A 26,886-nucleotide genomic window follows, 5' to 3' on the forward strand; every position below is an offset into this window, starting at 1 on the left:
AGTGTTGACATTCATCTAAATAAACTAGGGCTGTGCATAAAAATCGATATAAAGATTAATATCGATATTTTTAAAAACGATTTAATATCGATATTCTAGCTTTCAATATCGATATACCTCCCAACCTCTAGGGGGCGTTATTACAGCGCAACCATTATAGTTCACAGCGAAGGAGAGCAAGTGAGACGAATTTGTGAAACGGCCGACAGGATTTTAGAAGCTCCTTTGTCCCTAAAATCAGATGTTTGGGCACATTTTTGGTTTCTGTGACACGTTAAATGCATTGAAGCAAATGCACTTTATTTTCCTGTTAATATGTCTGTGATCAATAAATAGAACATAAACATAATATTTGGCTGATTTTGGTGATTGAATCACTGAGCATTAATTCAAAGTAATAAATATCGATATTGGAATCAAAGCAAGCTGAGCTATGTATCGAGAATCGTATCGTATCGTGAGCTGTGTATCGAGAATCGTATCGAATCGGCTCATCCTAGATGATACCCAGCCCTAAAATAAACAGTGTTTGACTTCAGTGTCATAAACGTTTTATTTAACTCAATCTAATCTCACAATGAAGGACTTCTGAAAAAAAAAACCCTGGTAAGACAGTGAAATGACAGCCAAAAGTCAGATTTCTACCAATAATAAACCACAGAGAACATAAATGTTTTTTAGAGCATCTATAGCCACACTAATGGCCCTTGTAATACCCAATTTCTCAGATATTGTACACAGGCTTGTGGAGGCAGCCATAGCCAAACCACTGCTTGGAGTGAATTTACCTAAACGTTTTAATTGCCCAGTCACAAATGAGATTTTTATGTGCAGGTTCTTAGCACCCCATGCAGCTCTTATCTAACCCCCTACCATACATTACCTGTTTGACTCCAAATAACAGGTCGACACAGTTAGCCTGCCCAAATAATGTTGGCTGTGAACGTCAGATAGACACTTATTTTCCTCTGAAGTTTGTAGCGAGCCGGAACGGACCTGCTGCTCCTAAGCGTAGCTATTCTGAGTACAGACTATTAAAAAGGGCTGGTCGGAGCTGACGGAAAGACCGGCTCTGTTGCCAGGGGTAACTGAGGCTAGTGGGACACGAGCGCTTGACTTCAGCAGCCATGGCAGCAGTTGATAACTAACAGCTTTGGTCATGCGCTGAGAGGTAATCATTTCAGGGGGCTATAACCTGCCACAGAGTATGAATAGCTTATGTTGAAGGGGTTAGGCACTCTTTAAATCTCTGCCCCGGTGGAGACAATAACCCGCAACAATGAAGCAAGCAGGTCTAAGTCCATTATCTGGTACTTGACCTATTTATCACTTTTAATCGGCGAGCAGACGCCATAATAGACGGCGAGAGTTCTCGTTCATCCCCAAAGGCAGTGTCAAACGTGTGTGTGAATGTTTTACATTGCAACACTGATATTATTACAGTCCGCTGGTTTCTGGTTCACAGAATCTTATTTAGTAGTAGTATGGATATCCCAACATAAAGGTCTATCACATAAAATTTAAAACGAGGAGCCTTGGGGTAACGTAATGGTGAAAGGAGGATGCATCTTTATTTATTTTTTTTATCTAAAAAGGTGTGGTATGGATTTGTTTTCAGGCCTCTTTATTCAGATAGCTCCATGTAAACTGTAGTGTAACCCTTTAGCTCCATGTAAACTGTAGTGTAACCCTTTAGCTCCAGGTATATCTGGAGCAGCAGCAGACATCCCCGAGTCAGATTAGAAGCAATCAGTCGACAGGATACTGAGCTGCTTAAAGGAGCAGCTGGAAGAAAGCGGCCAGGACTCCTTTTTGCAGTTTGTCACAAGCCATGTAGAAGAAAACGTGGAAAATTTTCCTCTCGTCCAATCAGATTGAAATTGTGTTAATGTTGTATTTTCTTTTTTGGACCACATGCTGAAAGTTAGGTGTGATGGAAATCTAACACGGCACATCATGCTGAATACTCTATAACCCAATAGTGAACATGGTGGTGGCTGCATCATGTTGCAGGGGCTGGGTAGCTGGTAAGATCTGATGGGAGGATGGATGGAATGATGCATGGGGCGATCCTAGAAGAAATCCTGCAAAAGACATAGAACTGGGCTCACGCTCCAACAGGAAAGTAACACTAAACATGCAGCCAGTGAAATAGTTAAGATCAAAGCGTGTTAATGTGTTAAAATGGCCCAGACAAGGTGAAGAGGGAAATCTATCTGTGGCATGACAGACCCTATCCATGAAAATAAGAATGAATAAAACTTACTGCAGAACGTGACTTGATAAGGCATTTATACTATTATTTACCGCGTTTATTTATATAGCTCTTTGATCAACCGTGTGTTTTTTTTTTTTAAAGTGCTGCACAAGTAAAACACGAGACATGAATAAAAACAATTAAGAAACAAAACATTAACCGAGCACAATAAAGTCAGTCTAAAAACACATAATCAATGTCAGACTCACAATGTGTTAAAAGCCAAAGAGTAAAAGTGTTTTTTTTCCCCCCCAAGTGAGAATTAAAGACATGAACTGCGAGGGAGCTTGACTTATGTGCAGAAGCGGATCGTTCCAGAGCTTTGGGGCCACAACAGAAATGGCTCGATCGCCTCTCAATTGCCTCTGTGATTTAGGAACCACCAGCAGCATCTGGTTGGTGGACCTGCAGGAACGAGACGGGGTGTAGGGGGGCTGCAGGTTAGACAGAAATGCTGGCGCTTAGGCCATCAAGAGATTTAAAATGAATCCTGAAAAAAAAAAAAAACTCTTTATAAATGGGACTGGATACAAATTCAAACCACACTTTTTTTTTTGTTTTTGTTTCGAAAGCCATGCGTTTTTCTTCTACTTCGCAATAATGCACAGCTTTATGTTGGCCTATCACATCAATTCCCAATAAAATACCTTGAGGTGTGTTGTTGTGACGAGTTCAAAGGGTATCAATACTTTAGCAAGGCTCTGGATCGATAGACATTACCCATATGCAACAATTACAACAGTTTTTTTTCCATTAATATTGTATTTGATTTTGGCTGTCAGACACAATAGGCAAGGCAAGGCAAATTTATTTATATAGCACAATTGAGTACAAAGACAATGCAAAGTGCTTTACATGATTAAAATATAGCAAAATAAAACAGAATAAAAGCAAGAAGGAATAAAATGTAGATTAAAAAAAAGAACAAAAAAGTGGTGATTCAGTTAACTAGAACAGTTGAAAGCAATCTTAAACAAATGTGTTTTTAATCTTGATTTAAAGGAACTCAGGCTTTCTGCACCTTTACAATTTTCTGGAAGTTTGTTCCAGATAAGCGGAGCGTAGGAACTAAATGCTGCTCCTCCTTGTTTAGTTCTGGTTCTGGGTATGTGGAGTAGGCTGGAGCCAGAAGACCTTAGTGGTCTGGAGGGTTGATACACTGATAACAAGTCTGTGATGTATTTAGTTACCACAGTTGAGCTATAACCAACATGTGCTTTTCGTGTTAACCAGGTTATAGTATTTTGACACTAGAATGTGCTCAGCACCTCTGTTGATGCTTAATGCTCCTCTACCCCCCCCCCCCCCCTCCTCCTCCTCCTCCTGTCTCTGCACTCCCTTTTAACTTTCCCTTTTCCCCTGCCCCTCTTCCACAGTGCCAGACTCTGCCAAGCTCGACCCCACCCCTCCTCTTCTCCCCGCCAACCCCGGTGCCATCCCATCCGTACCCCAAAGCAGTGGAAATGGGAAGCGCGCCCCCTCCGGATGCCAGCCGCAGACAGCACAGCAGCCGCAGACTTTGCTCCAGCAGCAGCAGCAGCAGCAGCAGCGCTACCTGCCCAGAGAGGTGCCCCCGCGCTTCCGCCAGCAGGAGCAGAAGCAGCTGTTGAAGAGGGGCCAGCCTCTGCCCCCCGGGACGCTGCCTCTCCTTACCACGGGACATCCCGACACTAGTGAATCTGCAGCGTCAACCGTAGCCATAAACCCCTCACCGTCCTGTACCTCTTCCTCCTCAGCCAGCCTGCCCACAGGTCAGCCTAGACTCTTGACAAATCGCTTCCTCTGCTATAAATACCGCAAAGGCTTGCCGAGCGACGATTACTGTGTAAGAGTGCACGTTCGCTCTGAACTGCTTCATTTGTTTTTCATTGCATCTGTGGGAGGGCATGGAATAAATGCACGTCTTCAGCTTTCACTAAATACAGTTTATCTTGCAGGCCGTGGTAACATTTCACCTTTCAATTCAGTCTTTGTGTTCACTACGTATAAAATATCATAATAGATGATTGCTGTGCTGACTGCATTAATCTAGGGCTACATTAGTTGGAGGAATGAAGGAATATAATGGATTTGCCTGTTGCTTCTAATCGGAAGCAACGTTGTCTTGGAGGGACTGTAATTTTCTTAGATAAAATTTGAATAAAAATTTTCTTCTAAAATGTTAATATTTCTAGAAGGAACATTTTCTCTTTTTAATTGAGCGCTAGTTAATTGTAATTAACATTAAAACAGCTACTCAGTACTCATACAAGCCACTATTTACTCTTTTTTTTATTCTGTAAGAAAATGTATTTTAAGGGAAATATAACAATATATATCATACACTTGTATATATGGATTTGATTAAATCTTTTTTTTTTTTCAATTCACCCTCACCTCCCAAGTTCTGTTTTATTATTTTTATTTCAACCCTTTTTTTTTATTATTCTAAAGAATATCTGGAATCATGAGTAGAATATTCAACAGTTTTATCAATAATTAAATTCAAGGGAATTCGTTAACAATTGATTTATTTTTTCAGACTTCTTAAAAAATCTTCTGTAAACATTTGTTTGGATAAAAAAAAACTAGCACACGTGTAAATAATGAACCGAAAGACGGCGTAAGGATTGTGCAGTACATGGACATGAACTAAACATTCACATTTCCTTATTGTTACAAAGCAGCCGAAGTCGGGGATTAAAGAACATGGAGAAGAGGCACAAAGCGCACAGAAGCATTGAACCAGGAATACTTTCTTTGCGAGTGAAAAGGATAACGGTTGTAATAGCTGCTTTTAGTGGCTTCATCAAGGAGAGAAACACACATGAGCTCTGTGACGGGGTTCTTTGTTAAGAGGGAATGATATTTGGCTCCCCTGGCTCTTCTAGATGGTCTTCTCTGCTCTTAGATGGGTTTTTGAAAGCTGCTTTAATGTTCTAACAATTCCCCAAGAACGCGCACAGCTTTGAGCTTTATCATTTATTTCTAAAAAAAAAAAACACAGATGTGATTCTGAATTGTCACATTAGGTTGCTAAGCGTCTTCAGTAAATGCACGTCTGTTGAGGTTCTTTGCATGCGAGAGGTTTTAGGAAACAGCAGGCTAATGCTAGCTTGTTATGATATGTTGGCATCATGACATGTTTTTTTTTCTTGGTCTGTCATGTGTGGATAAAAGTCAGTGGTTCCCCTCCTTGGTAAACTAATCACTTGGCTTTGAACATCATAATCGACATCCGGTGTTTCCCCCATGGCTGTCGGTCTGCAGTGGAGCAGAGCTTCACCTGGGCTGGTCATATTAATTGCCACTTAACGAGTTAGTTCCTCTTTTATTGATAATTGCATTTGCAGCAGGCTAGCGTTCGCTGCAGCCAGCAGGCCAAAGTGTTGCAGTACAGACACTGTTGCTTGGGGGTTTGTCAACTTTTACCCACCACTTCATAAAGTTACCCGCACTTTGGCAGCGGCGAGTGCTAATTTCCACCCCTGATGGTGCTCATTAGACTTTAACATGGGCTCTCTAGCCATTCTACTTTGCTGGTTTTTCTTGGAATATGTCTGCTGTGCCATGTCTAATGTTTTTTTTTTTGTTGTTGTTTTGTTTGTTTACCACTGTGCCTGTGGTTTTGTTCCCGTTAAACACTGCAGAAGCATTTGCATCACAGGTGCTGCTGGCCGCTGTTTATTCTCCACTTTGCCAGGCTGGGATTTAGAAACGGGGATTGAGGTAGATGAAGAGTAAACACAGCTGGCTATCTTTTTCCCTCTGTGTGTTTTCCCTTCCAGTTGCTTTTATGCGTTTCCAAGTGGTAATGGTCAATTATTCACTAATATGTAATGTATTTACATGGCGATGAGATGTTTGCCCTGCCGTCGTCTCTTTCCCCCTCCTCCTCCTCTTTCCTCTGATTAACACCCTCGTACTGTGCTCTGAGCTTCAGCGTTTTCTGTTTGGGAGGAGGAGCGATACAGAACGAGCCATTTGGCCCGCCGCCTCGGTGAGACCGAGAGGAGCAGAGAAAGAAGTAGAGACCAAGAGTGGCAGAGGTCCAGGTCTGTGGGCTGAAGTGACTCATAGATTACGGTAAAAGCTGCTGCTTCTCTCCGCCCCTCTCTGGCAGCCCGGCTCGGCTCTGCTTTTGCTCTCTGTGCGTCTTTGAACTGACGTTTTGCATTGGGATAGAGACGAGTCTACTTTCCTGACTCAAGGCAGACGGTGCGGAGCGTTTCCTTTGAGCCCGTCTCTGTCTGTCGCCTGTTGTTCCTCCTAATACGACCTTTTAAGCTTGTTAACTAGTCTTTAGAAACATGCAGCGTTAGCCCCGCAGGTAAATCCCACCTCAGTCCCATCCTGGTCACACAGCAACCACAATGATTGTCCCCTCCTCTCTTTGACCCAATGGTGATATTTAGCTGTAGGAACACACTGGCTGCTTTCATTGCTCTCCTTTCCGCTCTTCTCCCCATCTGCCTGACTCTGTGATTCATTATCCGGTTACGTGTGAAGTTCTTGAAAAGCCAGTCTGATAGACGTGTCCCCATGTGTATATATGTGCAAAAATACATAAACATCTCCTTCCTTCCCCCCTAGATGAGTGACTTGTGGGTCATAAGGTAATACTCTGGTATGAAGGCTTGTAAACAGTGGAGTCTTAGTGTTTTTTTTTTAATTTAATAATCAAAGTTAATGTTAAGATTTCAGATGTTAGAGCTGTTTATATATGCCCAACTATATTTAATTCAACGACCCAAGAAGATGTAGCTTCTTGCATCATCTCTGTTTTGCGATGAGACACTCTCCTTTGATAGATTTCTTTGAACTCAATTCTTTTCCTAATGGTTTCTGGATGTTATTTGGTGTTTTGGCATACATGGAAAACTGCTTTTTTGTGGCCAAAGAAAAACTTAGCACTGCACATCCCAACTGGACACATGATCTCCATGTGTCCAGTTGGGATGTGCTTTGGGGAAGATTTTTCTGCAGCAGGCACAGGGAAGCTGGTCATAGTTGACGAGAAAACGGACGGAGCTAAAAAGAGGGGAATGGTTTAGAGAAAACCTGTTACTGGCTGCAAAAGACTCGAGACTCTGGCTGTGGCTCACCTTCCAGCAGGTGACCAAAAGCCTTGATGGGCTGCTCTCTCTCCTGTTATATAGAAAATCGTCTTTGTTTAGCAGTGAAGCTGATGGCCTCACTTGGGTTGGTTTTGTTGGCCTCTTAGCTCTTGTCTTAATGTGCTTGTGGTGCGGCTGGGGGAAGAAAAAAAAAAGTTACAGCTAACCCCTTTTGCTTTTTGTTTATAGCTTGTAAAATAATTAATGAGTTTTATATACCAGCGGGGAGCCGCCGATACAACAGAACAACAAAAAAGATCTGTTGGCGTAAACAGGCCTCGTCGTGTGCAGCTAATGTGTTAATGGCTCGTCTGCTGGAGAAGAGCGTACATGCACGATAGGCTTGATGATGTGCTCTTTAAGTCTGCTGATGATGCTGTAAAGGAGCCTTGGGAATCCCCTCAAACAGGGCTGGGATGTCTTGTGATGTGATTAAACATCAGCTCTGTGTTAACCACAAATGTTTGACACTCACTCTCTCGGTTTTTTCCCGTGTCGGCTGACTTTCTCTCTGCTTTTTCTCCTCTGACTTTGTCTGCAAAGCCCGGTCTTCTGTGACGCACGCGTTCTCCCCCTCCATCTCAAGTATATCAAATAACCCAACTTGCTCGCGTCTTAGTTAGCCTTAGGGTGGGTGGTATTAGTCAGACCGCACGTTCTATTTAAATATGCCAATCTTCCGGTGATTATAGACCTTTTACAGTGTTGCCTTTTCTTGCATTGATAACTATCCATATCCCAGGGTACTTTTGTGTTGACAAGGTATGAAAGAAGGAGCTATTTTTAGACCGGCATGCTAAAGACAGACCTTGACCTGATTTACCCTTCATAGGAATAGGAGAGAGGAGGTACAGAGAGGAAAACATGAAGTCCAGATGTCTGTTGTGTAGTTTCTTTAACGCTGGCTTTGTCCTTTCTGGTATTATTTATCTTTTATAATTGTATTTGTTAATTAATTATTAAGATTACGAAACCGAACGCGTGGAACAGTTTAAATTGAAAAGCCTGCAAAAGACTTGAGACTTGGGAAGAGGTTCACCTCTCAGTAGGACCCTAATCATACAACCATAGCTATAATGGAACGGTTTTTATCACATTCTTGTCATTTGTAGGTATGGCCCAGTCCAAGTCTAGATCTAAATCAATTAGAGAATCTGTGTCAACACTTGGAAACTGCTGTTCATAAGCGCTTTCCATTCAGCTTTAATAATTTTGCAAGAAGGACTGTGCAGGAAATTTAATCTCTACATGTGCAAAGCTGGTAGAGACTTATTGAAGGCACTGTATTCTGATACAATCCCCCAGTATGCCGCCTTTCATTTCCCTAAGACGAACAAAGAAGCCTGCCGTCTTGGTTACTTGGATGCATTCCCAAAGCATCATTAATTAGCTATAGCATGCTATATGTGCACAGCCCTATATGGACTTTCTGTTTGCCCCTTATCGTCAGGAAATCAAGGTCCCTGGTGTTCCCGTATCACTGTTCTAGGATTGATTATAAAATGATTGCCCACAGAGCATTTGGATATGCAAATGCGCTAAATTGTGTGTTTAGCCTGTATTGTGTGATCTGAAACAGTAATGTGTAATATATTTTGGCTTTTTGTGTCCTAACCTCAATCACAATAATATTTTTTTTACCCATTCCTGCATGTAAGCTGTTATGCTTAATATTTCAGCTGGAGACTTGTGTATTGTGGGGTTTACTTTATAATTAAACAAGTCCTTCTTAAATGTCATATTTTGGTTCATCTTTATGGTGACTGCAGGACTTTTGAGGTTTTTTTATGATGCATCAACAAAATGGGAACTTTCTAATCCTTGAACAAAGAATTATTACATTTTGGGGAGGTTTGTGTGTTCCCATCCAGGAGGATGTTCGTCTGGCTGGCGGCATGCATTGTCAGCTCTGTACCATCTCCTCTCTCTGCCCCTCGGGGACTTCATTAAGCCAGGAACTGTACAGCTGAGGCCCACACTGTCCCTCCAGATCGTTTCCCTCTTCTGTTGCCAAACATCTCTCTCAGTCTTTCATTCTCCATCTTCCACATCTTTCTACCACTTCCCACCACATATACTTCTTGTTACAAAAAGAAATTTGAACAGTTCGAGCAAAACAATCCTTGAAAGTATTATTTTTTATTATACAAGCAAAATCTATACAAAACTGTCCGACACAAGATTCGTTTAACAGACTTAAATCCAGTGTGAATGTGGAACAGCGCCTTCCAAATTTACTCCTACCTCTAATAATTCCTAAAAAATCAATGTAATGCAAGTGTTTTTGAAATTTGGACTTGACTTTTAGTTACTGCCAGCTTCCTGTTTCTTTGGCTTATAAATATAACATGTCGCTTAACCTAAAATGGGAAAGACAAGAGAACATAAGACCTTTCTAGTGAGCCAGATGTGTGTTTATCTACAGAATTCAGGAAGCCTATGCCATAAAAGATCTTCTGAGCTAAACCTATCTGTAGTAATATTAAAAGCATAACTTAAAATGACTAACAAAGCTTAAAGGGGGCTTATCATCCAAAATCTACTTAATTAGCCCTTAAACACATTTTGTTGTACATTTGGAGTTTCTAGGAGTGCAGAAAATTTTAATCTAGTCTGTCCAGGCGTTGTGTTGATATCTTTGTTCTGTTTAGGTAATTTTTCTCAAACTGTTCAGTTTTCTCTTTACTTTTACAATTTTTTTTTTTTTTTTTTTTTTAAATTCAATCACAGTATTTGCTGCAAAGCTGCTAAACAAGGTCATGGGCTTCTGGGTAACCGATTTTGCAAATTGGACATTTAAAATTTTTTTATTTGTAATTTTGTAGTCAAAGTTGAAGGATGCTGAAGCTACAAGTGAATAAGGGAAAATATTCGGCTGTTGGCTGTATTAACACAGGGATCTCTCCAGCGAATTTCAGCGTAATGGACCGTTACGCTTAAAGTTGTCGAAATTGAACTGAAATTAGACCGTTGCGCTCATTAAAAATCAGCGTAACGGTCTAATTTCAGTGTCAGTGCAACACGGATGTTTGACAGCAACATAGAAAAGTCAGTAAACCTCCTGAACAACAGAAGTTAACGCTAGCTGTCCCCTTGGAGCTGCACTACGAATGCATCCAGAGAAGCAGCGAAACGAGCTTTTGGGCACCAGACAGCCCAGCTGGGTCTGGTGTAAAACAAAGGATAAATATATGTAAAACATCCGATGCCCACTTTTAAGTATGGTGGGATCCTGATTCTGACACGAGGGCTGTGGGATGCTTGGATAGTGACCAAGACATTTTTTAAGTAAAAATCTGATGCATTTTATCAAGAAATCTGAGAATGAGGGGTTAGTGTTTATTTCAGACAGGTAATGATTCAAATTATATATACACATAAACCCAGAGGTGATCGAACATGGATCCAGAATCGACAGTAAACCCGGTGGCCTTAACCTAGCCTTGCCTTTGGTGTTCATGGTGGATAGGAGAAGGGGTGGAACCACTGCCATAATAGGACCCTGTTTCCCACCAGACATTGACTTATTGTTGTGTTGTGAGGACGCCGGGATAATTTGTAAACAATAACGGTGTTGATCCAGTGGGCCCCTGCTCTCTTTCTTTGACCGGCCTACATGTCCTTCCTGTCCTCCTCTGTCCACACGTCCATCTTTTTAGCACTTCTCTTCATTGTCCCCATTTCCGTGCATCTCTAGTGCCAGATTTGTGATCAGAGGAATCTAACAAATTTGTGTTATCTCTAGATTATCACAAAGGAAAATAATTTTTATTTCCTCCCCCTTTTACAAATCACTTTTTCTCCCCCCTCTCTTTTACACTCACTGTTATGTTTGATTTGATCATATGCTTATCCATTAGTAAGGATGTGCAAATGGAAGTGGGGCTTTTGAGAGGCTTCTCTTGCTCCCATTTGCCTGCTGCTGCTGTAAAAGAGGCTTACTATTGTGGACGGCAGTGCTAATTGCAGACAGAGCCAAATATTTAGTGACAGTTTTCAACCGATGAAAGATATGAAGGGCCAGCCTGGAGAGTTAGAAGTGTGCTCTTCTGTGTTGATTTATTTTTATTTATTTTTTTGGTTTTACTTGATTGAGAGTGGCCAGTGAAAGTCTCCAGCCGAAACCGTTTCTCCACAACAATCCCCCTTCCTTCCCTCCCCCAACCAGTCATATTTCATTGCTTCCCCAGAAAGGGAGAATATCCTCGGTCAGGACAGGAATAGAACGCGATAAAAATAAAGCCAGAGGGAGTCAATAGATAGAAGAGGACAGACCCAGCCAAAGCCGTGTCGGTGGGAGGGACGGAGCGAGACGGGCGAGGGAGGAAGGAAGGTGTGGAGGAGGTGGGATGGGGGTTGTTTCATGCCGCGCAAGAGCTGTGCAACTTCTTGGCAGCATTTCAGAAATGAGCCTCAGAAGCTTGGCGAGCCGAGCAGACATATTGAGACAAGGATGGCCGCTGCGTTGCACAAAACCTAGTTCTTTGCAGGATGGTTGGGAGGCACCTCTCCACAGGTATTTCATTGCTGTCTCTCTTCTTTTTCTCTCTCTTTTTTTTTTTCTTCCCAGTCTGTGTTTTCTGCCTCTCTGTCTCTTCTGCGTTGTTTTGGCAGCTTGTATCCACATACAGTCTAGATGAGGGCTTTTTACCGTTACAGCTGCAGCGACGGTGCATTTCGCGTGCGCAGCGTTGAGCTCCTGCGTGTTGCGTTTATCGTTGCGAGCGAGACGCGGTGCCTTGGAAGCAGTAGCGGAGCTGCAGACAGTAGATCGGAGGCTTTTTTTTTTTTTTTTTTTTTGGCTCTCATACAGCACTGAGAAAATGGCGGTCCTGCACTTTACAGCAGAGAGACGCCACAGAACGACAGCGCTGTGTGTCAGAAACACAGTGCCCTCTTTCCCCCCCCCCTCCCTCCCTCCCTGCTCTCACTATATCCTCTCTCCCGTCTACATCGTGGCGGGCGTTTGTGGTAAGCTTGAAAACAGGAGGCGCCACACAACTACTGTCACTTCCCCCCATGCAGTTGTGTGGCACAGTTACCGTATTTGCATGCAAACCATGCGTGCTTGTGATGGGGGGGATGTAAACAACAACCGATGCAGCGTGAGGGGACGCCGTAATGTTGCAGCACGGCCGCATTAGCTTCGTAATCACAGCCTCTGATGTTCTGTAATAACCAGTGTCAGCTGGAAGGCTTAAAGAGGGGTAGCGGCTGATAAAAAGACAGGGTTGCCAGAGATGTTGTTGCGAGGGAGTAAAGTAGTCGAGCGTCATGTTCGGTAAAGGTCATCATGACTGTTGCTGTTTGGAGTTTAATAAGCACAAAGATGACCAAGCTGTAAGAACTCGCCTTTGAATAAATCTGACCTGATAATATCAAAGCTGTTCTTTGGTGATGTGTGTAACCCTTATTTAAAAATGTGTCTGGCTTTGAAAACTGCCTTTTTTTAACCTCCATAAGACTTGAATAATTTAAACAATTAGGCTTAAAGCTTCTAAATAATAAATGTTTATTGAGTCTAATCGTGCTAGAATAGCAGTGAGGTCGGTTTGACACATTTACACCCTCATTTTGTTTAATAATAGCCTCTGCAAAAACTGAGTGTTATACAGCAGTTTTCTGGCATTTCTCAATACTTTGTAACAGTCATTGTTAATGAGTGGATTTTTATTATTTTGTTATAGTAATAGTTGTCTGCGGTTTTTGAAGGCATCCAGGCGCAAATAAAATGTGTTTGTCCTCCCATTAATGATTTGGAAAACCTTAGAATTATGGAAAATTTTAACTGTTGAATACGGTGGAAAAAAATCAACCTTTTTTAATATAAGCATATTCATTCAGGGGGGAGAAAAATACTGTTTAGAAAAAAAAAACATCAGTGATGGCACATTACTTGTTATCCCTACCTGAATTTCGCCACTGTGGGACAATAAGGGTATTTCTAGCCATACTCTTTGAACAACCCCTCTTTTGTGTAAATGGGACACTTCTTAGTCTTTTCCCGTAACATTTAATAAAGTGGGAGAATACATAGAGTGGTCTGTGACTATTCCATGTTTAACCAACTCTCCCCCAGAGTCCTTTATCCTCGCTTATTCTCTCTTCATCTCATCACTCAGGTTTTCTACAATATTTAGGTCTAGGGATTGAGATGGCCCTAAAGGGAAGATGGTTTCACTTCTAATGATCAATTTCTGTGCTAATTTGGCCAAATGTCTTGAGTTATTATACTACCTTAAAACATTATACTGCATTAAAATTCAATAATGATCTATTTTCAGTTTACTACTTCCATGCAGTCGAACAGGGTTTCTAGGATCTTTGGCAGAGAAACTGGCCCACAGTATCACAGATCTTCCCCCACACTTAGCAGTGTTTTCCATGTTACTGCTTTCGCATCACACCAGACCCACCTGAAGCGCTAGTTGCCGAACAGATCAACTATTCACCCAACCAACTCGCTGTTCCGGTTAAAGTCAGCAGAATTTAGGAATCTCTCCATGTTGACGTTTGTCACTGCACGACAGAAAAAAAAAACATACATGAAAACGGACAGTATGGAGACTCGGTGACCCCCGAGATGCAACATTTTTCTGCACTCTGCAACAGTGGGCTTTGGAAATATTTATATATATTTACCTCCCTTCCCTTGCAAAATGCAAACTATGTATAACTAAATTCCTTCATTGACATTTATCTTTCTTCCAGCAAATGTGCCAGCATTGAAATTGGTAAAATAGTAATAATTTATTTATTTTTTTCAACACAGGGTGGATTTTTCCCCCCACGTTGAATACATTTACTGAGATTAAATGTGGGATTTTTTGTTTTTAGTTTGAGACTATGCTATTACAATGAAAGAGGAATTTTATTTTGAAGCTTTTTATAGATATTTACTGAAGATACCAGGAAATTTGCCTGCCTTCATAGTTAGACACCTTGAAGGCCTATATGGCCTTTTAACCTCACTTATACGTGTATTATATGGGAAAATCATGTCTCTCTGCCCTCGTTTCTTATTGGTTTTTGTTCTTTTTCTCTCTTCATGTGCAGTACTGCCCCCGCATAGTGGCCAAGGAACCCAGTATGATAATCCCCCCTGGGGACACCTGCCAGCCAACAGAAGTGCCACAAGTGCTGCATCTTCCACCAGTCCCAGTGGCTGGGATCAACTGATAATTGACCAGAAGGACTCAGTGGCTTGGCCTTCTATTACCCTCGGTCAGAGCCAGGCTTCTGCAGTAGGATGCCCTTTGGACACTGACCCTGGTCACCTGACCACCAGCAGTAGTAGTTCAAGCAGTAGTTGTAGTGCAGTGAGCATGGCCACGGGAGCCAATAGTCAGACGGGCCACTTCCCTGCCAATCATCTTAACAGCAAAGCCAACAGTGGGCCTAGCCCTGTTAATCATACTGGAACCAGCATGCTGTCTAGCCAGGTCGCAACCAATCGCAGTTGGGGATCGGGGCCAGGACCTTCTCATTGCCCCCCTCAATCCTCAGTGGGCAATGAAGGGAAGTGTGACAGCCCAGTGGGAGGAGGAGGAGGCAGCAGGGGCTGGGGTTCCTCTTCATCGTCCTCCACCACCAACTTTAACTTGAACCTAAACCCTAATGCCAACCCATCTGCATGGCCCATGTTGGGGCACGATGGAGGAAGCACAGGGGGAGGCAGCTCAGGTGGAGCCAACACCATTTCATCTCCTCAACCTACATCTAATCTCTGTAACCCTCCATGCCCCCCACCAGCCCAAACCAGTGCCTGTTCTGGAGCCAACAATAACAGCAAGTCTTCTGGGATTGGCAGCGCATGGGGTACCATAATGACTTCTGATGAGTCGCACCTCACTCCATCCACGAATGTGTCTTTCAGTTCTGAACCTCAAAACCTTAAAACTGATGGACCAAATCAGACTAAAAAACAAGAACCTCCTAGCCCGATCCAGAACTTGTCTGGTTGGGGCGGCACACCTGTAGGCTTGGGTCCTATGGGGCAGCCTCAGCCGGCGGGTTCACAGGTCAACGGAGAAGATGGTAACTCTCTGTGGGGTAACAGTGGCAATGCAAAGCCAACTTCGTCGAAGGAAGGGCCCGGCTGGGATTCTGCTTGGGGCAGTGTGGGGGGTGGAGCGGGAAACTCTGGAGGCTGGGGCGAACAGTCCAGTGGAGACTGGGGGAAGCAGCACAGTGAAGAGGCCCAGGGAGGCTGGGATGCTCCCAGCTCTCCTCCCCAGGATTCACAAGCCAATACTTGGAATAGAGCTGTGAGCACAGCTGCCGCCAGCGAAGGGAGCAGCGACAGCATGGAAGGATATTCCCAACGGAAAGATTGCCCAAACAGAGAAAAAGCAGTCCCTCTGCTCCCTGCCCAGGATCTGGACCCCAGGGTGCTGTGCAACACCGGTTGGGGACAGACCCCTGTACGCCAGCACACAACCTGGGACATGGATGATTCTAAACGCAAGAACGGCGCTGGCACTGAATCATGGGGCTCCGGCCCCACCGCGTCAAGTGATGTCCAGGGACCCTCAAACACTAACACAGGCCCTACTCAGAGGTCTGACTCTGGGAACAAAAATGATGTGCCTGGTTCACAGGGACCTTCTGGTTGGAGTGGAAGCATGGCTGCTTCACATACGCCCAGTTCTAGTTGGGGAGACCCACCCACCAATGTAAAGCACCCAGTAGGGCCTAGTGGATGGGGCAACCCTCCAACAGGAGGCCCCTCCAGCAGCATACCCAAGAATGGTGCTCAGTCTTGGGGGGAGGAGAAGCCTTCTGGGTGGGATAGTTCACAAGGCAAGTCAACATCCCAGGGCTGGGGAGAGCAACCCAAAGCGTCCAACTCCTGGGGCAACAGTGGGGGAAGCAATAACACTGGGGACTGGGGAGAGCCGGAAGAAAGTAAAAAGAGTTCCTCTGGCCCCGACTGGGAAGGAGAATCAGGAAACTGGAAGGAAAACAAGCGAGACTGGGGAATGTCTTCTTCAGGACATGGAGGTCCTGCAGCCGGAAGCAGCGGAGGCTGGGGTGACTCCGCACCGCAGCGCCCATGTGGTCCCGTGCCAGGCTGGATGGGCAAACCCCAAGACGGGCCCAACACGAACAGCGGAGCAGGGACCATGGGCTCTTGGGTTGCCCCGGCCCCTGTGAAGCCAGGCGCAGGCTGGGGCGGCGGTAAGAAAGAGCCTTCAAATGAGCCGACAGGCTGGGAAGAGCCCTCGCCGCCTTCAATACGTCGCAAGATGGAGATAGATGACGGGACCTCAGCCTGGGGCGACCCCGGTGCCTACAATAAGGCAGTCAACCTGTGGGACAGGAACAACCCTGGGATGGTCCAGGCTAAAGTTACCACAGGAGGTAATAACCCTCCAGGTCCTAGCAGCAACCACCCCCACGCTCACAATCACTCGTACCATGGGCCGCCTGCACCTCTACAGAACCACAGCCAAAACACTCCAAACCCAGGCCCTGCCAGCGGGGCGATGGATCCTTCGGTCCAACACCAGTCTGGGACGTCTCACATCAGGGCTCCTCTGATAGCTCAAGGTAAGACGACTTAATGACGAGACGTTACAATATGCTGCAGTAAAACCTAGTTAGAAATATTCTCATTCATTGCAGAATTTAAATCTTTTTTTTTTTTTTTCACGGTTCAAAGTGCCAGACCAGAAAGCTGTTTAGGTAGCTAGCACAGTGAACCCTTAAGCTCCAATCTGTTGATCCACTTAAGGTAAAATCTTGACCCAGTTTGCTCTGCTTGGATTTACTCCTAATCAGGGAGGCACTGTTGGGCGGCTCCAGGCCAGCTCCTCACAACAGAAAACATAACTTCATCGGTAGCCCTGGAAATCAGAGACTGTGCAGGGAAAAGGAAAAAAAAAAAAAAGGTTTACAATGTGCCACGTGAAAAGTTACCACAAACAGTTTGAGGCAGATCGGAAGTGATTACATGGGAGCCACCATCTGTCAGTAATTGAGCTGAAGGAGGTGACACAAGCCCCCAGGCGGCAAGTAAGGGCAGATGCCCCCTGCTGTTCCCCATTAGAACCTACCTGCCTGTTCTGTTGGTCAGTAAACCTCATAACCGGCACCTTTTATTTGTTTCCTGTCATGAAGTGGATTTGAAACAAAGCTCGATCGTGCCTATGTTGTTGAAGTGTCGAGATAAAATAAGAAAATGTCTCTCGTTAGTTCCGTCTAGCTTTCTGGCAAGTCGCATCAGAAGGTTGAATGTTAACTATAATTTTGGAGCAGCTTTTAGAGCCTGACCTTTCCCCGGTGGGAGAGCTAAGTTGGGCCTGGCATTGCTGCAGGCGTAGCAGCACAGCCGTGCTTCTCATGCCAAAACTCACTGGGACGAGCCAGATCCTAAACGGGCCCTGCCTGCTTGTGTCCACAGCCCTGCTCAGCCAAGCCGTCTTCTACCTCGCCGCCATGCCCGGCTGGCACGACGCTTACCTAAACACATGACAAATGTCCGATAGCCTTCAGCAGAGAGTCCTGTTTTTTTTTTTTTTTTCAATAAATAATAAGAAATGATAAGAATAAAAAAGTGAAAAAGCTTTATTTAAAAAAATAATCAGCTGAAATGTTGTAAAACATTTACGACCCATCTTTTACAATGATTTTAATACCCCCGGTTCCTTTGTTTTAATTTCACACAGTAGTTTGTATATCGATCGCCCCATAAGTCACAAGGACGGATTAAAATACATCAACCAAACACACAAAAAATACAAGCTTAAACCAGTTAAGATTTCTGTCCAAAAGCATACGGAGATCAAAACTGACGGCAAGGAGCCAGTAGTCCTGTAGAGAAAGACATTTTTTTTAAATGTGCTTTACATAAAATGCAAAATAAAAAAATAAGTAAAAAAGTAAGAAATGAAATAGTGCACACGGAAAAGAGATTTCAACATAGTTCTGTCAAAGATTTGGATCAAACTATTTGCAATCAAACATCTGAAGCTAATAATGACATTTCCGAGCTTTAGCGGAGGTTCTGACGTTGAGTTTGGCCACGTTGACAAGGAGAACCCAGCAGGTAGGAGGGTTTGATTCCTGCACATTCAGTGCACTGAGAAATACTCAAACCCACCAGAACCTCTGGTATAAAATCTGATTTCTGGATGCGAGTTGTTTTCTGTGAAGCCTTCCGCATTAATGCTGCCTCTGTCCTTGTGCGACCTCCAGGTTGGGGAGAGCTCCCCAGCTCCCACACGAAACCTGAGAGCTCTTGGGGAGAACCGGCACCCTCTCCAGTCAGCGTGGATAATGGCACATCTGCTTGGGGCAAACCGAGCGGCGGCGCCGGAGGCTGGGGGGATGGCAACCCAGACAACTACGGCAGGAGCAACCCAGCGATGACGACAGCACCTGGCAAACCTGGTAAAAAAAAAAAAAAAAAAAAAAACGAATAGAAATGCTGATCCTGTTTGATATTTCTGAAGGATAATCTGCTCCACTGCTCACAAGATAAACTCAAATCTTTCCTGTAATGAGTCAAGGACATCAGTATGACACAGGGAAGGCCCTTTGGATTCCACCCATAGAGCTACAGCGACCCCTTGTGGTTGTTTTATTAGAAATGATCACGTTACTATAAAGACCATAATTAAACTCTACTAAACCATTCTTATTTTCTACTAGAAATTTCAAATTTTCTTCACATTCGGTTTTACCTTAATGTGTTTTATAGTCCATATTCCGTTTTTTTTTTTTGTTTTTTTTCTCTCTCCGTTATGTGCGTTCCAGCCTCCAAACCTATGCAAGATGGATGGGGAGGAGGAGGTGAAGAGCTCAGCCTTTCAGGGGGTCAGTGGGATTCTGAGGAGGGAGACATGTGGAACAGCACGGCCTCCCAGGAGAGCAACTCTTCCTGTAACTCCTGGGGAAACGCAGCCAAAAAAGGCCCACAGAAAGTACGAAGCTGTTAATCACACACACGCTGTCTCGGTGTTTAACATATCTGCATTGCAGTTGTAAACGTCCTGTCTAAATATTTCTTATGCTCTTTTATCATATGCTGGTTCTATAGTGTTCATATGGTAATGCTTTGCTGTTTGTTTTTCCTCAGGTGAAGATACCAGGGAAGCAGGAAGACGCCTGGATCATGAAGCAGCTCATCAAGCAGCTCACAGACATGGGCTTCCCTGTGAGTTGATTCATTTACTCGTTTAGGTTTTCACCAAAGCAAGGCATCAGAAGGTGGAATGGCCTCTGCTACTAAAGTGGCTTAAATTTATTCACCAGTATATGAAATTAACAGGGGCGTAAAAATGCTAATATACTCCTTTTAACTTTAACTGAGGATGTGGAGACTCCATTAACGCTTGTCAGCAAAAAAAAAAAAAAGTTGTTTCCTAGTACTTGAAGCATTGCTGGAGTCTTCTCTTCACATACAATGCATGTGAAGAACTAAGTTTGGTGGTTGTGGCGTGACCAAATATGAAAAAGAAAAAAAGTTGTGAATATATTTGCAAAGCATCCCAGGAGTAATGCATTTTACTGATTATTTGCGCAATAAACAAAAGGTTGCAGCTTAGTGCGCCGTCGGCCTGCACTTCATTTCAGCTGTTATGACATTAAGAGTGGTTCGAGTCGTCGTATCACAGCCACACTACTGATGGCCTCCGTGTTTTATTTGCAGAGGGATCCAGCGGAGGAGGCTTTGAGGAGCAACAATATGAACCTGGATCAGGCCATGAGTGCCCTGCTGGAGAAGAAGACCGAGCTTGACAAGCGCGGGATCGGGATCGGCGGCCACGACTACAACAACGGGCTCATCAACAAGCCCATGAGTTGCGCTCGGCCTCCGCTCCTTTCCAAAGACTCCTCGACAGATCCTCGCCTGCCCTTCATTGATAAGGTAACAACTCCTAACGTTAATATTTGTGTAAATCTGAAGGTCACATGGTGACCGTGGAGGGAAATTAAGGAGCAAAGCTTTTCTTTCCAGCAGATGCAGAGTGGAATGTTTGGTGGTGGTGGAGCAGCACAAGCCCGGGCCATGCAGCAACCGCAGCCGCCTCCTCAGCCACCAGTGCCGCCTCTCAGCTCCTCTCAGCCTAGTCTACGTGCTCAAGTGCCTCAGTTTCTCTCCCCTCAGGTACGGTTTTTTTTTTTGCAGAGAAAATGCTTCAGGTCGGGCCTGAGCAGATTTTTAATTTCTGATTACATGTGACTTTAATTGAACTGTGTGTCTGATGTTCCCTGGCAGGTTCAAGCACAGCTCTTACAGTTTGCAGCAAAAAACATTGGCCTGAATCCTGCACTTTTAACCTCACCAATAAACCCTCAACATATGACCCTTCTGAATCAACTTTACCAGCTGCAACTGGTGAGTCTTTTATAGCTTCATCTCCTTGACTTTGTGACTACATTAAAGTCGAAGGCTTTCCTACATCATGTTTTTTTTTTTTTGTTATTACGCGGTAAAATTGGTCAAATCTTCTGAGATTTTCTTTGTGTGTACCTACTCCACAGGCATACCAGCGTTTACAAATTCAACAGCAAATGTTGCAGGCACAGCGCAATGTTTCTGGCCCCATTCGGCAACAAGAGCAGCAAGTACGTTTTCTTTTCTTCTTCTTTTTCCTCTCACCCTTTGTCCAAATACAGAAATGTCTAATTTAATCGGGAGATTTCTACTATACTGATGTTTGTTGTAACTGTTTAACTTTGTAGATCCTAACTACGCGTCTGTCGTGTTGTTTTTCCCAGGTTGCACGTACAATCAATAACATGCAGCAGCAAATCCAACAGCACCAGCGTCAGCTGGCCCAGGCTCTGCTCATGAAACAGCAGCAACAACAGCAGCCCTCCCACTCAGGCCTGCACCCTGGTGGGGCCAAAACCTCCCTGGACTCGTATCCAGGTCACCCCCAGACTACAGTCCTCTCTGACCTGCAGACCAAAGAGCCGCAGTCATCCCCCAGCACCTACAGCCCCTACGCTCTCTGTTAGTGTCTGAAGCCGTGTTCTGGGATGTTGGGAGGGATTGGTGTTTTACTGCAGCCTTCACGTTGTGTTTTTGTGCCATCAGCTGGACTGAATCCAAACATGAATCCAAACTGTATCGACGTGGGAAGTCTTCCTCTTAAGGACCCGCCTCTACCGCAGTCCCGCCTGTCCCAGTGGACACACCCCAACTCCATCGAAAGCCTTTCTGGAAACTCGTCTCCTCTGGAGCCCAACCTGGGGAAGCACGGTGAGGGGAGCAATAGGGAGGCGTCATAAAGATGACATCATCAGCGTAGGAACATCTGATATATACTGTATATAAAGCGCCGTGTTTATTGTGACGTCGGTTTCTCTAAAGTGCTTAAAAGACGTTGATAATTCTGCTAGATGAACGCGTTGAGCTGGAGTCGAGTTCCTACGCTGGTTTAAGCTGAATTATTCTGCAGAGATAACTTGAATACCAACAGTGACATCTGCTGGCCTTAATTTAATAAAATGCTAGAATATTTTTAATTAGTCATTTAACGCAGTCCATGTATGTATTATGTATATATTTCTAATCCAGTTATTTATAGGCTATTTACACTTTTCTAGATATCTCACTGGGTGTTGGACAAAGAAAGAAAATCAAATGGCAAGAGCAACAGAAAAATTATGGTCATTTAGCTTGTTAAAATAAGAAAAATATCTGCTTCTAATGATAAGATGATTAACAACCCAACAAACAGTAGACATACTCATTTCTATATTTTAGGAGTCCCGGGGATATTTTACAAAGTGCATAAATTCAAATCTGCTTTCTAATTCACATATAAAAGTAATTTAGTAGAAAATAAGATAGACATTTTCTAAAAGCAGAAACTCTCCAACCAGTCTCAAAATTCAAGTTCATTTAAGGCTTCTGGTTTTGTTTTTATCCTCCTGTGGCATAAATATGGTTGCAACTCTGCATTATTTTCAGAAAAGAAGCTAAACTCTCCTAAATGTTGGTATTTTCATGTTATTATTCTAACTATAGTTCAAACCCAGCCTGTTATGGATTTTTATGTGGAAAAATGGCTGTAAAGATGGTCACTTACTATTAAACGATAAACTAGACGCTTCTGTGTTTCTTAGATTTCAGTCTCTGATTTTTCTTTCATTTCACCGTTCTGCGTTTCTCAGGTGCCAACCTCGGCCCACCTGGAAAACCTCCCCAGATAGACGACTCTTACCACCCCTACAATCTGATGTCAAGTTCAGAGTCTCCTACCAGCCCCTTGGTTCCTCCGGAGAGCTGGGGTCAGGGCAAGAACAGCAGCGACAAGATGGCCAATGGGACCAATATCAACTGGCCTCCAGGTTGGTAGCGCCTACTGCTCCTGGTGCCCATGTTTATTAATACTTCCAGTATTAATAAACATGAAAGGTCATCACAATGATTTTTTATTTTTTCTTATGTTGTTTCTTTCCAGAGTTTTGTCCCGGTGTGCCCTGGAAAGGCCTGCAGAATATCGACCCAGAGACCGACCCCAACGTTACGCCGGGCAGCGTCCCCAGTGGACCTACGATCAACACCAACATCCAAGATGTCAACCGCTACCTGCTCCGGGACAGGAGTGGAGGTAAGACTACAGACCAAAGTGGTTCTTGAATAAGAAATGAGGGGGAAAAGTAGTTTCACTAAAGTTTGAAAAGCTTAAGGATCTTGTACACTGAATGTTTAGTAAAACATTACCTACAGCAGCTGCTGTCAGAAATCCTGCTTCTTCTTTTTGTGTTCGTCATTTTCCTACTTTTGACTTCTGCTATATCCATTTGTTACAAGTTGACGCTTTTCTGAGTGCTCAGCATTTTCTGTGTTTTTTTTTGTTTTGTTTTTTTCTTTATACCATTTTCTCTCTTTGCTACTTTTTCTTTTTGTGTTTGTCTTTTGGTTTGTGTTGCTGGCATCGGCTTAGGCTCCTCTCCCACCTCATCTCAGAGCGAGGCTCTGCCTCCGTCCACCGATTGGCCAGTCAGTGCCTACACTAGCTCGTTCAGTCTTTCGTCCTCGGACGTGGACGACGCAGGTACATGGTTTATCCGTAACCCCTTTTCCTTTCACGTTGCAGTGAATGAATCCCTGGAGACAGGCATCATCCCCTCCCGTACGTCGCCTTGCAAAAGTGCCAAACTTTTCCCCGTTTTGTCTCGTTGCCGCTGCAAACTTCCCTGCACTTTGGGGGATTTTTGAAAACTTAAAACCTGCAGTTTGCATTTGCACAGTCAAAGCTGAGAATCCCACGATAGCTCCAGAGGAGCTGTATAGATCCACTGCTCAGGTGCAACTAGTGTTGTGCCAATGCCATTTTTTGTCCCCGATACCCGATACCTGGCTGTGCAGTATTGGCCGATACCGATACCATCTGTTCGAAATTGATGTGTGTATATATATGAAGAACTGCATACTACTTCGGGTAGTAAAACTTTTTATTGACCATCTGGAATGGGTGACAATAGTTGAATAAACCTTTGGCTCTCAAAGGCCAAAATAGAGCAACATTTGTGAAATTATAACATGTATAATAGTAGTGCAACAGTAAGACATTAATAATTAGACATTAATAATTGAATAATCTCTTTTAAACTCTGAGTTTTGGCTCTCAAATACCAAAATAGTGCAACTTTCATGAACTTATATAACATGTATAATAGTAGTCGGGAGAGAGAAGGCTACGTTCAAGTGACATACAAACATCAAAATGGTATCAGTGCTCTATTTGTTGGTACCGATACCAACATTTTAGTGCTGGATCGGGGCCCCGTCCCATACTGGTATCGGTATCGGTGCAACACTCTGGTGAGAGATCAGCTATTATTCATGCGTTTCACAAATGCAACCTTATGGAAGAGTGGCAAGAAGAAAATCAATTGTCGCAACTCATTTTGGAGAAAACAAGCGGGTCAAATAAGGTGCTCTGCTCACATGAGATCAAAGTGGACATTTTTGGCCCATATGCCAAACTCCATGTTGACCCTAAACACAAGATCCCTGTTTCCTAACATAGTGGTGGTGGCAGCATCGTGCTGTGAAAATATATTTCTCTTCAGACAGAAAGGCAAACGTTTGAGACTCTAGACGAGCAAAGTTGCTGGAGACCTACCCCAAAAGTCTTGCAACTGCTGCTGCAGCAAAAGGTGCATCTTCAAATCTACAAAGTATTGACTCAGGAAGGCTGAATACATATGCACACCACCCTTTAGATCTTGTTAAAAAACAGTGATTGTCCTTGTCTCTCCACAATGATGCACTACTTTTGCGTTTATCAGATTATAAAGTGACAAATGTGAAAAAGTTAAACTTTTGCAAGGCTCTATACTGTAACACTCAAAACTCCAACTATTTGTAGGAGAAGCACGGCAGATAACTTGTTGCATAATCTCCAGTTCAAATTTCTCTTGCAGTGTTGATCTAAACTGGTATGTTGCCTGTAACATGTGAAACAGAGGGACATTTGGGGGGGGGGGGGGGGTTCTCCTGAATCAGTGTTCAGACTTGGTCGCTACTCACCAGTATGCAGTGCCAGCCATTATAAACGTTTGTCCTGGGCGTACTGTCAGTTTTTGCTGCGCACCGCAGCTTCCCATAAACCTGCCAGTAGGCAGCAACTTTGTCAAATAGTGTAAGCTGTGGGTGATCCATGTAAAGTACATTTAACCACAGGAAATAAAAGGGTTCCTGCGCAGGTCTGAATGTTTTGTCCTTCCAGCAGATCTTCCTGGTGTTCTCCACGCTTTGCTCCTTTTCTCATTTCTTCCTTTATGTTCTTGCTTGTGTCCTTTGTTTCCTTCTATGTCTACTACCTTCCTTCCTTTTGTCTACCTTGTGTACGTTTTTTCTTTTTCTTGACCTTAATTCTTTCTACACCGTATGTTGTTTACGCCTACGTGAACCTCCTTTCTTCTTTGTGTACTTCCTTGTGCCCTCCCTCTCTCCCTTATTTCCTTCTTTGGGTCCTACATCCTTGCGTTCAATAGGTATTTTCCTTCCAGATGTCCTACCACCCTTCCTTTCTTTAACCCTTGTCTCCTTCATTCCCTCCTCCCATCTGACCTTCCCTCTGTCACTCCTTCCTTTCTTGTGTCACCCTGTCGCTACTCTCCATTCTTCCTTTCTTGTTCCCTTGTGCCCTTTCTTTATTCTATGCGTCCTTCCTTTTGTCAGTCCTATCTTCATTCCTTGCGGTTTCTATAATTTTCCGGGTTCGTTCTTCAAAGCCTGCCAATTGTGGAAGTAAATTTATAACAAACTTAAGCATTTCATAATTTAAAACGAGATCAAGGATGTATGGAAAGTTGAGTCTGTAACGTTTTTTATAGTGTGTAGGAGCCATGAAATGAGTACGAGACCCATGTTATGACAGATAGAACTGCCTTCTTTTGTTTTTACACTTCAAGCTGTTTTTAGTAAAATACTTATCCTTGCTGTCTTTCTCTCAAGCAAACCATATATTTAATCTGATCTCCCAGTGTGATAGAAAATGATAACAAGCTTGTGGGTGATCCTGAACAATATATTCCCCTCATGCTGTTTCTTATCTTTGTTAGTTATAGATCTTTTTGAAGGTAGAGCGCCACAGAACGTATATTTAGTCAGAGGTTGTAGTTTCCTTAGGACACTTTTAAAGGAGTCAAAGCAGTCTTCCCTCCTTTGGGAGCATCTTTCCTTCAGCCAACTAGTTTTGTGAACCAACACACGCCTTTCCCTATTCTCCTTCCAGGCAAACTGTCAGACATGAAATCAACCTGGTCTCCAGGTCCCATCGCTCACAGCCAGGCGTCTCTCTCCCACGAGCTTTGGAAGGTCCCTCAGGGTCCGCGGAGCAGCGCCGCAGCTCCTTCCCGCCCCCCGCCCGGCCTCACCAACACAAAGCACTCCTCCACCTGGGGCGGAAACTCTCTGGGCCTGGCCCAAGGATGGAGCAGCTCCTACACCTCAGGTAGCGCCACACTGAAAATGAGTTTAACAGCGAAGTTCGCTTCTAGTAGGTCTGATTGTTGTTGGTGTTAAATAGGCTCCAAAGTGTTATCCTGTTCCAGAATGTGGGTTCTCTACAGGTTAAATCCCGTAGACGTACTGGTGTTGCTGTGTACTCGTGAAGCGTATGGTGAGGGCGTACTCGAAGAGCAAGAGGTTCTCTCATGTGGCTTACAGCCGCATCACGTTGTTGAGAGCGGGCGGCTCTTTAGAGGGAGTGGTGATGTTGAAGACTCAAGGATGACTCGCTGTGGTTGAACATGTCAACTGGCTATTTAGCTACGCTGTCGCCACCACCCGTTCACTGTTGACTTTTTTTTTTTCTTTCACTTTATTTTTAGTAAATTATCCAACATTAAACACAGGAAACAGTAAAAAAAAAAAAACAACGTTAAACAAATAAACCAACAATTTACCAAAAAAAGGAATAGGCTGAAGCAAAGCTTATTATTGCCTACCCTGTTTTATACTTACAACCTTTACAACCTACCAGGTTCTTTACAGTATATATATATATATATATATATATATATATATATATATATATATATATATATATATATATA

The 26,886-nt window shown here is 43.6% G+C and overlaps 1 protein-coding gene across 3 annotated transcripts in view; it reads left to right on the forward strand.

Moving 5' to 3' along the window:
* The window catches only part of tnrc6c1 (trinucleotide repeat containing adaptor 6C1), a 51,388-nt gene that overhangs the window by 14,297 nt on the left and 10,205 nt on the right, over positions 1 to 26,886 (forward strand). The window contains exons 4-18 of one of the 3 annotated variants that reach the window (XM_036148171.1): positions 3,634 to 4,008; positions 14,410 to 16,905; positions 18,553 to 18,747; positions 19,114 to 19,280; positions 19,436 to 19,513; positions 20,009 to 20,227; positions 20,318 to 20,467; positions 20,579 to 20,698; positions 20,845 to 20,928; positions 21,082 to 21,319; positions 21,404 to 21,568; positions 22,486 to 22,662; positions 22,776 to 22,925; positions 23,262 to 23,372; positions 26,064 to 26,282. In XM_036148171.1, the coding sequence (XP_036004064.1) occupies positions 3,634 to 4,008; positions 14,410 to 16,905; positions 18,553 to 18,747; positions 19,114 to 19,280; positions 19,436 to 19,513; positions 20,009 to 20,227; positions 20,318 to 20,467; positions 20,579 to 20,698; positions 20,845 to 20,928; positions 21,082 to 21,319; positions 21,404 to 21,568; positions 22,486 to 22,662; positions 22,776 to 22,925; positions 23,262 to 23,372; positions 26,064 to 26,282 (4,944 nt within the window). Of the gene's footprint in view, positions 1 to 3,633; positions 4,009 to 11,190; positions 11,870 to 14,409; positions 16,906 to 18,552; positions 18,748 to 19,113; positions 19,281 to 19,435; positions 19,514 to 20,008; positions 20,228 to 20,317; positions 20,468 to 20,578; positions 20,699 to 20,844; positions 20,929 to 21,081; positions 21,320 to 21,403; positions 21,569 to 22,485; positions 22,663 to 22,775; positions 22,926 to 23,261; positions 23,373 to 26,063; positions 26,283 to 26,886 lie in introns of those variants that run through there. The other 2 variants (XM_036148172.1, XM_021321404.2) reach the window with 2 other exon arrangements.

Source organism: Fundulus heteroclitus, chromosome 16 (genome assembly GCF_011125445.2).
Source record: "Fundulus heteroclitus isolate FHET01 chromosome 16, MU-UCD_Fhet_4.1, whole genome shotgun sequence".
Lineage (NCBI taxonomy): Eukaryota > Metazoa > Chordata > Actinopteri > Cyprinodontiformes > Fundulidae > Fundulus > Fundulus heteroclitus.